This window comes from Octodon degus, unplaced genomic scaffold (assembly GCF_000260255.1).
Source record: "Octodon degus isolate 3935 unplaced genomic scaffold, OctDeg1.0 scaffold00045, whole genome shotgun sequence".
NCBI classification, from domain to species: domain Eukaryota; kingdom Metazoa; phylum Chordata; class Mammalia; order Rodentia; family Octodontidae; genus Octodon; species Octodon degus.
In genome coordinates, this window is record NW_004524621.1 from 12221769 (window position 1) to 12235617 (window position 13849).

Consider the following 13849-nt stretch of genomic DNA (forward strand, 5'->3'; position numbering starts at 1 on the left):
AAAAAAAAAGATGTACTCTGAAATTCTCTTGAGTCCTTACTCAGGAGCACACCTTGCTGTGGCTGAAAACAGTGCTATCTTCCCTAAAGACTTAACACAGACATGTCTAGCAAGTGAAAACTTGGGCCATGTCATGGGTGTTAAAGGAAGCCCCTCATGGAGTGTGACAGTGGAGCTTAACTGTGGCTTGGTGGTCGAGGTGAGCAGTGGCTGAGTGTCTCTGAGTGGGTCATGGTCCCTGGCCCTTTCCTTGCTGGCATTATGCCCTTGCTGTGCTTCTCAGCTGCCAGCAGTCAAGCAGCTGTGCCCCACCATGTCCTTTCCTCCATGATGTTTCTGTACTGCCAATCACCCATGGACTGAGTCCCCTGAAACCACAAGCAAAATTAAAGCTCTTCTTTTTCAAACTGTGGAAGTCAGTTTTGTGTCCTGTCAATTGAAAAGTTAGCCACATGGGGTCACCTGCCTTCCTGGCTGTGGTGTCAGGAAATGTTGCATTATGAGTTTTCTGAGGTTTCTTCTCAGGTGGAGAGGCCTGGTGTGGGAGAAAGACCAGGATGTTCTTGTCTATGGGGGATATCTGCTAGAGGAAAGTCCAGCTTCTGAAGATTCAATAGCTTATGTTAGTGAAATGCATGTTGTACCTTTTTTTGTGTGTGTGATACCGGGGATTAAACTCAGGACCTTGCGCTTGCCAGGCAAGTGCTTATTCTACTGAGCTATCTCCCTAGCCCTGAGCTATCTCCCCAGCCCACGTGTTGTACATATTGAAAAAGTATTTTATTTCTTTCTTTTGGAAGAGTATTTTTCTAACCAAATGATTCATTTAAAGATTCTTGAAAAAACATGAATCTGAGAGGCACTTAACAGACTGTAACTAGCAAGACCAAATGGGAGATTCATAAAGAAATTTTATGTAAAATTCCAGAATTCTAGCCAATGACCTCAGTTTAAAAATAATTTCCTAGAATAACAAGAGGCTTTTGCAATGTGGGAAGTGACTTCTGCCCCAAGAAAATACAGAGGCCCTGCCTAGGAGAGAATGACTTACTTTGAAGCTGTACCTGACAATATTCTGGGGTGCATGTGGATTGTTGGCTGTCAAGATCCGGGTGAACTCCTCCTTTAACTCCTGAGGGACAGAAATACCAAGATCACATATGAAGCTTTCCCACCTCCTCTGAGGCTTAGTGCTCCCCATGGTACCAGCACACATTCCACACCCAGTCTCTGTGTGGGCTTCTAAACTGCTCTATAAAGAATACATCTCTGAAGCTGGAGGTAGAAGGAACAGGACAGGAGGCTGCTCACCGCATCAGTCAAATCCAGCTGATCAGGGGGTCTAACTGTAGCTTTGGACACAGCCCATTCATCTGCCCCTTCTCCCACTTCAGTTCCTGAATCTTCATCCTGCACAAAAACCTCACATGAGAGTTGGAAGTACCTGATTTGCCTTAACAAGCAAGTAACACTGCAGGAAGCCCTTCATCCACAAATCCTCCTAGAAACCAAGCTCCACCTGTTGTATACAGAATACAAAATATGCAACATGCCACTCATTAAAGAGTCCAAAGGCACTGCACAGGCTGAGGTTCTCATTGCCTTGAAGATCACAGCCATCTCCACTCTGGAGAAGAAGGGCTTAGCTAGATGTGGAAGGCCTGTGGCCCCAGTAATTAGAGCAGAAAAACTGGCTCTTCTCTCCTTTCCCACCTCAATGCAGCCTAGAAGATACTGTCCAGGACTAAATGCCAAAGGTTGAGCTTTGTGCGGGGCCTTAGATATTCAGAAAGGATGCAGGCTGTTATTCAAACTGTGCTCTAATTTATACTTGACTTTCCAATTTGCCACCTTAATGTTACTCTTAAAACAATACCCTTCTTGCACTTGGTTACTTTATTTATATTATTATTATTATTATTATTATTTTTACTGTATTTGGTTTTAATAGCGTCAGACTATGCAGCTTGGACTCATAGTGATCCTCCTGTTTTCAGCCTCGCAGAGCTGAGGTTACAGGTCCACAATACAAGGCCAGGACTCTGTGGCTGGCTCAGCCTGCCCTGGGGCGGGGGGCTTGCACAGCCTGTGGTGCTAGGGATCAAATCACAATCCCTGTGTTTGCCTAAGCTTGCTTAAGCCACCTGAGCTATCTCGCCAGCCCCCTTGTTTACTTTAATACTCAAGGGCTAGCAGTTTTGTTTTCTCTAATAAACACCTTTCCAAAATGGCCAAGGCATATTTTTAAAAATCTTTATCCTCACTAGCCATTAAAGTATGTAACACTGATACTTTTCTTTTAGCATAAAACTGGCAAACTGTAAAACAACCAAATTGTCATCCAGTTTTGGTGAAGTTAAAGGAAAGAGGTACCTATAAATTTACATAACCTTTTTAAAGAGCAACTTGGAAGTTTTTACCAAAACCTAATAAACTGCTTATATTCATTGATTCAGATTTCTATGGGGATAAATTTATGTTAAGGAAATTATCAAGGATATGACCAAATATTTAAATGCATGAAGGCTTATTAAAAATTGATCATAATAGTGAAAAAGAAGAAAAACACTTAAATGTCAAACAATGGAGCACAGTTGAACAAATTATGGTTTAGACTTATGGACCATATGGCAAAATATTATGTAGTGATTTCAAATGATGCTACAAGAGTATATTTACAGGTTGGGCATGGTGTCACACACCTGTAATCCCAGCTTTTGGGAGGCTGAGGCAGGAGGATCTCCATCAGTTCAAGGCCAGCCTGGGCTACATAAGTGAGTTTAAGGCCAGCCTGAAGTAAATACTGAGACATTATTTCAAAAAATAAAAGTATACTTACTAGCAATGAAATATATTCTAAGTATAGTATGCAAAATGAAGCATAAAATAATCTATGTACTGTTTGATTTTAGTGAAAAAATAAATACATATAATTTTTATATATGCAGAAACATCTGAAAGGATATAACATCCCATGTTAATTAAATGTTAACCCAGGAGAGTAGTTTAAGAGGTAATTTCACCATTATTCTCACTCGTTTGAATCTTCTAAATATATATAAGTAATATTTTCACTATAGAAAATGTCACTAGCATCTTGCTGAGAGACTCTGGTGATCTCAGTACTTACTCTCTTTCTTGCTCCTTTGCCCATGTTAACACTCTGAAAGAACAGAAGAGAAGGGACGTCATAAGCACGTTGACATGGGAATATCACAAATGGGGCTACAGAGACAATTTCACCCAAGGACCTCACAATCAAGGACAGTGAGCTTTTTCAACTCTCAGAAAAACTTGCAGTGGCAACCTGTGCTTCTTAGTCCAGACAAGGAGGATCCATACCTGAGCAGCCCTGTTTCGGCATCAGAGAGGCTAACCTATAAAGAGTACCTAGATGACAAGCACTGAGTATTTCCTCCTCTCCTCGACCCTTCCCTTCCTCCTCCTTGTTCCCCTCCCTCATTCTCTCCTCCTTCCTTTTTCTGGCACTACTAGGTATTGAACTCATGGTCTTCCACAAGCTAGGTGAATGTTCTATCTCTAAATTACACCCAACCCTAGCACGGGGCATTTCTTAATTCCATCTAATTCAACAAATACCTTAAAAGAATATTCTAAGTGTTCAGCTCTGTATTAAGCAGTAATGGGATTTCAATGGCAGATCATATTTATAAACACCTGTTTGGGATAAATACAAGCTTCTTATGAGCCATTACTTTATTTGCTTTGTACACTGCTATATTCTAGTACCTAGAAAAACCCTCAGACCATAGTAGATGTTCAAAATATGGAACAAATGAGTGAATAACATCAAAACCTATCAGTCCTTGTGAGCCTGCGAAAAACCTTTTCCTCTCTGAGATTCAATTTCTTCAACAGGAAAAGATATAGTATGGACATGATAAGCTTCCAGTTCTAACATGCAAAATTTTATGTTGCTAAGAGCATATGGTTTAGATATGGTTTGAGTATGTTCCAAAGGCTTATATATTGAATGCCTGATCTCCAAGGTGGTGTTGATGGAAGATGACAGAACCTGTAAGATATGAGATCTAAGGGGACGTCCTTGGGTCACTGGAGACATGCTCTCAAAAGGAATTAAGATAGCCCTGGTAGTTTTCAGAGAGGGTGATTATAAATAGGGAAAGACCCCACCTTTCCTGGTTCAACATGTAATCCTACTCCCTGTACAAGCTCTGTTGTCTGCCATTAGGTCCTCACTACAGCCAGCTGAAGCAGGATCTCTTGAATCTCCAGCACTGAGAACTAAAATAAACCTCTTTTCTTCAAAAGGGTCCTTCCTGAGGTATTTTCTTATAGTAACAAAAACCTGATTAAGAAAAACAGCATACTCCATTCAACTTGGTAAACATTTGGGGACTATCTATTTATAAGCCAGGCACTACCTTAAGCAGTGGGACAAAGACAAAGAAAGATGAGGTCCCTACCCCAGTTTGATCAGGGTCTATGGAGGACAGATGTGTATGATTAGGACTCATTACTCAGCATATGGTCCTTGAAAAGCTGGCTCTGTGCCACCAATCAGGTATCTGTTCACAGGTTCTACAGGAATGCATGGGGGCACCTACCTTGGCAAGGTACTTAGGAAATGTTCCAGAGGTGATATTTTTTTAGGTAGGTGTCAAAGACTAACATGTGTTGCCTAGGTGGAGAAGATGTTTTTCAGAAAGAACAGCTGTACAAAAGCAAGAGAACAATGACAGATATAATAAAATGTTCTACTGAACAAAAATCACACAGTATATATATAAGTGTGTCAGGTGATCCAGCATCAACAGGATCAACAGTAGGGGCCAGAGACAGAGGAGAGGCATCCTCTGAACAACAAGTGTGAAAGCACTGAATGAGGGGTCAAGACAACAGAGACATATGAGTTAAGGGAAGATGTTAGTGGCCATCATGGAACATTGTTGGAAAGAGATGTCTGTTCCCACCTCTGTAACTGACCACCTGTGTTATTTTGAAGTCTCCAGATCTTAGTTTTCCAAAGGCAAAGTGAGAGAGGTAGACTACACCAAATGGGCTTTTACAGTTCTTACAGTGATAGGTTCTTTGGGAGCAACTTGGATCATGAGAGGGAGGAAAGGCATTCCAGGCAAAGAGAGAAACACCATGCTTAGCTTGGGCTGGTTGGGTGGGCAATGAGATTCAGATTTCTTCCAGGTTGCCAAGGTTTCCAGGGATGGAAATTCTTCTCTGAAGCTAAGCCACATGAACCAGAAAACTCTCCTTTGAAAAGCCTCTGATCTCTAAGGTAACAGGATGGAAGCTTCACAACATCCAACAGCTCTCTGGCCCACAACAGAGCACTGGAAGGCCAATCCCAACCCAAACCACCAGACTTAAATAGAAAACGAGATCCAGTTACCACTGCCCCCTGTAAATATGTCTGTGAAACATTTATCTGGCAATAAAAGAACTGACAAGGCAATTTGAGTGTAATTGTTTTTGGCAGTTGGAAATATTTCAATTAACACACTATAAAAGCCACACTATAATAAATGCAAAACAGGCCAATAAAATCAGCTGCAGCCCTGACTTCCCAACCATGGCAAAGGAGATTGAATGTCAGGCTGCCACTTCAGGCCCTTGGTCTTCCAGAAGTAGTAGCCTGAGACAGACAAGCCTGAATTCCTGAAAAGCTTTAGATAGTCCCTCCCAGAAGCCATCAAACCACAGAAGAAGAAAGCACACTCTTTCTGGGCCCTTGGAACTCCATCATCTGGCTCAAACTCTCTAATCCAGCCTGATCTCCTACCCTCCCATGTGCTAAGACTTTGAGGTACAATCCAATGAAGCTACTCACAGTCCCTGAGTCTGACCTGGGCCTTCTCACCTCTTTTCCTCTGCTTTTACTATTCCTCCTGCTAGGAATGTCATCTTTCCCTTCTCCCTTTCTGCTCCTCCTATGTCTGCCTGACAAAAGCCTACTCAACTAGCTTCTGGTAGGGTTTTTTTTTTTAAAATCTAACTCCTGATATGTTACCACCTTCCTCCTATCTTCCTCTACTCTTCCTTTCCTCACTTTGATAGGTCTCCCATCAACTTCCACCACCATGACTTGGCTGTTGCGAAATGAAGGACCAAATGTATCTTCAGACACTCTGTTGTCTATAGGTTTTGGTCTATAAAAGGGGATAGCACTATGAAAAGAATGAGAATTCTGTACTGCATATGGGAAGTGGCTTGGAAATTCCAGCAAATGAGTACACCATTCTTATGCTATTGACCAAAGAAGACCCACTTCTCTTGACCAAGTCTACTTGGCCAGGGGGACATCTATGAAAGAATGAGGCAGGAAATAGAAATCTACTCAGGCCACCATGGCAGAAAACTTAACCCTGGTAATCAATCAGATTAACAGATGCCCCATAACAGATCTTCACAGTTGAGCAATTTTCTATTCTCACTGTTAGGCACTCCAGCGTGAACACCCTGAGGGAAGAACTGTATCTTGTCCATCTTTGGGCCACTATCCCAGAGCCTAGCACTTGGACAGAGTTCACTTCTCTTTATAGAAGGCATCAGGAACAACTAGGTGACTGATTACTAGTCATTTCTCAATTTTCTTATAGAACCTAACATTGCTGAGGGCTCCCTCTCTCCCTGAAACTTCTCCACCTTAATTCCATGTCACCAGGCCCTCCTGTGGTTCCTTCTCAGTATCCTTGACCATCCCCTTCCAGGGCCATGCAGTATGCAAGACGCTGTGGTCCTCTGATTCTATGTATTCCCCTTGAGTGCTTCTTCCACCACTCATACCTTCATCTCTTTCTGCAGTTTAGATCTTCCAATGCCTCATGTTGATACTGATCTTAGGGTACTCAGTATCTTAAAAATCAACCCCCAACTCCCACTTGCCCTAGCATTCCCTCTCTCATTCAAGTATACCACCATGCTTTAGTCACTCTTGCTGGTGCCGATGCCTGCCTTATTTGTACCTGTTCGTTAGTATTATATCCCCAAATCAATGATTTGATCTCTTCAATATCTTTCATAACTATCTGTTCCATTTACATCCGCTTCATTGAGGTGCTTGCTGAAACTTGCCTAACCATATTTTATCTCCCTGTCTCCAGTTCCTCTTTACTCTAGTAATTTATCATTATAATTTTCTGGTATTGAGCACTTAATTGGACCTAATCATTTACTAGCTATTTATGTAAATTATCTCACTTAATCTGTTCAACTATCCTGTAGGTTCAGAGTTGTTACTACTCTCAGGGTACTGATCAGGAAAGCAAGACAGAGAGAGATCAAGCAACTGACCCAAAGTTGACTAGAATTTAAAACTAAACTTTTAATCACTACTTATAAATAATCTCTCCAAAACATAAATCTGATCATGTTACTCTTCTGATTTAAAGACTCCAAGAACTCCTTATGAGTTAGGAGAAAAAGTCTAAGCTCCCTATGATGGCTCTGTATTCACCTCATTCCTGCTCTTTCCCTCCCACCACGTCAGTTACTTAGGGCTCTCCTTAGGTGCACACATGAAAGACCTGTGCATGCAGGGAGGCCGAGCCTGTGTGTCAAATATGGCTCCTGCACTTGGGCAGGTGAGAGCGGCTGGCCTGGCAGGAACTGCCCACATGAAGTGCGGGGCATATTTCACAAACTCTTTCTCCAGGCTCATAGGACCTCTTTCCTGGATCACCTGATTTTGCTGCTTTGTCCCAAGCATTTTGCTACTTTCCCTCAATATTACCAACTAAGACATCTGGCCACAGTGAACACCCTGAAATTAATGCTCTGCATGAGTGCAGCTATCCCACTAAGATGCCGCCTCTCTGGACCTTTAACAACCTATTTCTATTTTTGTTTTTGGTTTCTATCCATCTGTCTGTCTGTCTGTCTGTCTATCTATCTATCTATCTATCTATCTATCTATCTATCTATCTATCTATCTATCTATCTATCATATATCTTAGGGTATCACTATGCAACCCAGGCCAGCCTCAAATTCACAGTGATCCTCCTATCTCAGCCTCCCAAGTGCTAGGATTACAAGCATGTGCTACCATGCCTAGTACTACTCCCTGGTTCTTTAGGCACAGTTCTGGAGCACCTCCTTGGCTCATGCTTACTTTTAGGTGATCTTTAGGTTAACATCCCTCCTTGTGGATTGACATCACTCAGGGTTATCCCTTTCCATAAGCACCTCTCTGTGTAGCTCTACTTGCTCTATCCTAGGACACTTGAAGAAATCAGAGATTGGAGAGTAGGCTCCAAGGAAGTCTGGAAAGCTGTGGAGAGGAACTGAGACAGAATGAGACAGCTGATAAGAGGCATTCTCATTTATAGCAGAGACTACCAAGACAGAAGCTTGAGGTATATTCACTTAGCATAATCTGTAGATGGGCTAGAAGAAGAGAGGGTCAGGGAGAGATCAGTGACCCTGCCCCATCCCTCGCTGCAATCCAATGGGCACCACTAGTGGGCAGGCACCCTGCCAGACACTGTAGAGTTGCAATACCCAAGTCTCATATCCTCCTTACAAAATAGCTAAAATCACTCGATTTTAGAGACAAAGTTACTGAGAATTGTTTACATCAAATGATATGGTCAATTGAAGGGTACTTGGAAAACAAAATTTCTTGTCAGTCTAAGGGTTTCTTTTTTTTGTTTGTTTGTTTGTTTACTGGTAGCATTGGAGGTTGTACCCAGGACCTTTGCAGCTACAACCTCATCCCTTTTTAATTTTTTTTCATTCTGAGTCAAGACTTTACTAAGTTGCTAAATTGCTCAGTTGGGACTCCAGTTTGTCACCTTCCTACTTCAGCCTCCCACTATGCAGGGATCCATGTGTGTGCTACCACACCCAATTCAAAACAATTATTATTGCTTACTCCCAGCATTCAAACCATTTTGGTTCAGGAACTACTGAATGGTATAAGTGATGTACTTGTCCCTGAGTATACTCTAGGGGAGATACAGAGATAAAAATTCTTAAGCTATTCTCTATCATGACAACATGGTTTTTACAAAGACCATGGGATCAAATAGATTCATGGAACCCAAGGGTGAGCTTAAAGTCAGCCATACTTGGGCTTGATCATCTGCCATTCTACCTGTCAATCCTATGGTCCTAGGCGGATTACTCATGTTCTCTGAGGCTCTTTAAAGTACATTCTGTCAACCACTGGTTTGATATGAGGGCTAATGAGCTGATGCACATTTAAGTACACAGTGTTTGCCTGGCCAGAGTTCATGTCCAGTAAGTGACTGCTGGTAGCTCTGCATTTCCATTGGTAGATTCATCTTTGTCCTTAGCCATGCAGGACCTGTGTAGCCCCTTTGCCTACTAAGAAGCACCTGCCCTAGGGAAGACTTGAGTCTTTAGCAGCTCACATCTCCCGCATGAATTCAAGGCTGAAACATGATTGTTCCTGGAAAGACAGACTCTTCAAAGCATGCAAGCCCACAGATGCTGTATCCCCCTTCCTGGGGCCCAGGAGACTTCATTTACCATTTCTGTCATCTTGGTCCTTATTTTAAAACTAACAGGTTTCCATTAAGCTAAGTTGAAACTAAATACCTCACCAGCTTGCAATTTCAGTTTCTAAAAGAGTAGAAGCTCTTCGTCCCAAAGGAATGGTAATTCATCAACAAACCTTCTTCCAGCTATATACCAAATGCATTTCAGATCCCTGAGCCTAGAGCAATGCCTAAAACACATAGAAGGCACCCAATAAATGTTGTAGCTGAACGAACTCTTGAAGTTTTGAAACAGTAGTATGTAGGGTAATAGGAAATACCATACTCTGTTCTAAGAATACAAATAGATGCAAACTTTTGGCAGTGTAATTTGGCAATATGTACAAAAAATTACAATGTATGTAACCTTCAATTGGACAACAAACTTCTCTTTCTTTCTGTCTCCCTACCTCTCTCTCCCTCAAAGGCTCTTTTCCTCTCTCTTTCTCTTCCTTCCTTCTTTCCCTCTCCCCCCACTTCCTTCCTTTTGTGGTACTGGGGGCTGAACCCAGGCCTTTGCACTAAACTCCATCCCCAGCCTTTTAAATTTTTTTATTTTGAGATAGTCAGTTGTTAAGTTGCCCATATTGGGTTATAACTTGTGATTGTACTGCCTTAGCCTCTCAAGTACTGGATTATAGGCATCCACACCATACACAGCTGCAACTCTACTTTCTTGAAAAAATTTTAATAGAAACTTGGTACACATATTGTACTTATATTGCTTGCTTGCTGCAAAAATGAAGACTTGAAAAAAATTTTTGAAAACTTGACAAATTAATTTGTAATATTACAAATTAATTGTAATAGTAATATTACAATATTAATATTATTTGTAATATTTTAAGTGGTAAAAACTAAATATTCATTGAGTCTCATTAAGTAAATAAAATAAATTATAGCAATTCAATAGGATATTATGCATGTTTTTTTAAAAAATGGATATTGTACACAGTGACTAGTTAATAACAATATGTTGTATTACTGAAAATTGCTAAAGTAGAGTTGCTACTTGCTAAAGAGTAAGTACATTGTAAGTATTCTAACCACACACACAAACACATGAGGTAATGCATGTTAATTAGATAAAATGTAACCTTTCCACGATGTATCTATTTCAAAATATGTGGTATGTAATAAACTGACATACTTATTATTGTCTATTAAATTTTAAAAATAGAATGTTATTACAAGCAATAAAAGAATGATGTAAATTTTCATGTATTATTCTGGAAACTTCTCCAACATGTATTTTGCTAAATAAAAAAGCAAATTCCAGGGACTAATGGTATAGTTCAATGATAGAGCGCTATCATGTGTAAGGCCCTGAGATTCCATCATCTGAACTGAAAAAAAAAAGTTACAGGAACAAAGATATATTTGCTTACTTTAATACTATACATGTTTGTATATTTGTATTGACATAGAAAACTGCTAGAAAATTATATAGATTCTGTTGATAATGGTCTTGTACAGGTAATATGATTAGGGATTATGCAGAGGACTAAGGTTGTGCATTGTTTTGGTTTTAATATTTTTCATGTGAATGTGTGCTATTTTATAATTACATGCTGAGAATTTTAAAAATCACCAAGTACAGTAAAAGAGGTTTTCTTTCCTATTAATTCAGTATTAGTGGAGAGATATAAGCCCAGCCCTGTCCCTCCATAAAAGTACAGGAGGACAAAAGACAACTCAAGACAGACCCTTCCCAACTAAGTCTGCAGAAGCAAGGGAGGATGGAATTTAAGAGATATAGCTCATTGTCAGCTACTCAGGAAGACAAAATGCTTGAGGCCGGACAATTCAGGAAGAACCTGCCCCAAAATAAAATTTTTAAAAATCTCTCAGGATGAAGCTGAGTCCTCTCTGGGTTCAGTCCCAATACTGAGAAGGAGTAGGGCAGAACTTTAGTGTCAGCCATGGCTGGATTCCTGCCTCTGCTACACACTGCATGTGAGACTGAGCAAAGTATTCTCTAATCTCCATGCTTTCATCCATAAAGTAAAAAAAAAAAAATCATACCTTAAGTAATTCATGGAATTACTGTGCGAATAAAGTAAAATTGATACAAAAATGCACTTTTTCAGAGCACAGCACACAGTAAGCTTTCAAGTACTGGTGGCAATACAGACTTTCATGGTTGTCATTTTTTTAAATTATTCCATCATATTCTGTCTGCAAGCCAATTGGCTCTTCTGAGGGCATAAAATGAATAATTGAAAAGCATGTTGTTCAGGTGCCAAGATGTCCTTGTCAGAAAAAGCCTGTAATTCAGGGTGGTAAAGCAGAGCTATAACAGGAAAAATACTTTCCACTTACATACCATCTTTCAATGTACTTATTAAACATTTTTGAAAATCTAATTCTATCTGACTCTTATAGCATCTTTTGTGGATGAGTGTTGAATGTCATCAATGTTTTTTCTGAATCTGCTATAATGTCACCATATGATTTTTTTCCCTTTATTCCGCTAATATGAAGAAATATTTTGATTTTCTTAAGCTAACTTTGTATGCTTGAGAGAAACTGCCCTTGGTTTAACATATTGTTCTCTTTATATATTGCTTGTAGAGCTGTACTACTATTTCATTAAATTTGTTTGTATTTATTGATTTTCACAAGGGAGATTAATCTGTAATTTTCTTTTTGTGTAATAGCTTTGATTTTGATATCAGAGTTATTCTGAAATAAAATAGGTAGAAATTTTATTTCCTTGTCCTCTATTTGCTTTCAGATTTGTGTAACATTGATGTTTTGTTCGTTTGTTCTGGAGACAGAGTGTTCTTAGATTGTTCAAAGTTGCAATCCTCCTGCTTCAACTTTTCAAGTAGCTGTTTTACAGGCATGTACCATTGCACCTGTCAAGACCAGTATTATTTATTCCTTACATATTTGATACAATACATCAGTGAAACCATTTGCAGCTGGAGTTCCTTTGTGGAAGAATTTTTAATTATGAATTTCATTTCTTTAATAGATATGTTGTATTTCCCATTTCTTCTTGTGTCAGTTGAAGTAAACAGTGTTTTTAAAGAAATTTGTTCATTCCATTTACGTTCATGAGCTTTACCAGATAGTTGGTAATATTACTCTATTATCCTTTTTAATATCTGTAAGCTCTGTAGAAATATCTCCGTAGTGACTTTCATTCCAAATCTTTGCTATTTTTCTTCCTTTTTATCTTTGTCTTGCTTCTACTAGCTTAAATTTAACTTATTCCTCTTTCTGTACACTTAGGGTTGAATATAAGGACATTGATCTTACACCTTTATTCTTTTCTAATATAGTATTAAAGTTCTGCACTTCCACAGAGTACCATGTAAGAAGCCCCCACATGTTTGATATATTTTCAATACTACTCAATAGAATATTTTTAAATTTCCTTTGTAATTTGACTCATGGGTCATTTAGAAATGTGTTCTTTAAGCCAGTTATCGTGACTCACACCTGTAACTCTCTAGCTATGGGGAGAATAAGGCAGGATGGTTGCAAGTTCAGAACCAGCCTGGGTAACTTAGTGAGACACTGCTTCAAACAAAATTTAAAAAGTATTGGAGACTGGGCGTGGTGGCACGCGCCTGTAATCCCAGCTCTTGGGAAGTTGTAAACAGGCAGATCACTATGAATCTGATCTAGTAGTGAGACCCTGAACACCCTGTAGACCCTTCCCTTAAATAAACTTAAAAAACCAATAAATTTTTTTAAAAGTACTGGGAATATACCTCAGTGATAAGAATTCTTGCCTAGCATACATAGAAGTCTGGTTCAATCTCCAGTACCAAGCAACTAAAAAATATATTCTTTAGTTTCTAAATATGTGGAATTTTTTTTTTTTTTTTGGCGGAACCAGGGATTGAACTCAGACCCTTGCTCTTGCCCTAGAAACACTTATTCTACTGAGCCATCTCCCCAGCCTCATATGTGGAGATTTTTTTTTAAATTAATTTTATTGGTACATTTTATTTTATTTTTTTAACATTTATTTATTTATTGTGTGTGTGTGTGTGTGTGTGTGTGTGTGTGTGTGGCCAGCTCAGCCCACCAGGGGGCGCAGCTGGCTGGCATGTGGTGCTGGAGGATCGAACCGTGGTCCCTCTGCTTTGCCAAGCTTGTTCCAAGTAGGTGCTTTAGACCACTGAGCCATCTCTCCAGCCCCTGTGGAGATTTTTAAGGTACTGTTTGATTCTACTTTGTTCAAACTATTCCTAGTATTTTTTGTCACTGATGGTTGTTGAATTTGGATTCAATTAAAATCTGTAAGAGTTCATCTTTTGAAATATATTTTATATCCTAGTATTTGGTTGACCTTTGCAAACATTCTGCCGTTCTTGGGTATAGTTTTCATCAT

At 39.7% G+C, this 13849-nt stretch overlaps 1 protein-coding gene across 1 annotated transcript in view; it reads right to left on the bottom strand.

Moving 5' to 3' along the window:
- Positions 1 to 13849, bottom strand: part of Dnai1 (dynein axonemal intermediate chain 1) — a 72706-nt gene that overhangs the window by 45192 nt on the left and 13665 nt on the right. Inside the window, exons 2-4 of the mRNA XM_012514912.2 lie at positions 3131 to 3163; positions 1312 to 1410; positions 1052 to 1132 (exon numbers count right to left, since the gene is read on the bottom strand). Of these exons, the coding sequence (XP_012370366.2) occupies positions 1052 to 1132; positions 1312 to 1410; positions 3131 to 3163 (213 nt within the window). The remainder of the gene's footprint in view (positions 1 to 1051; positions 1133 to 1311; positions 1411 to 3130; positions 3164 to 13849) is intronic.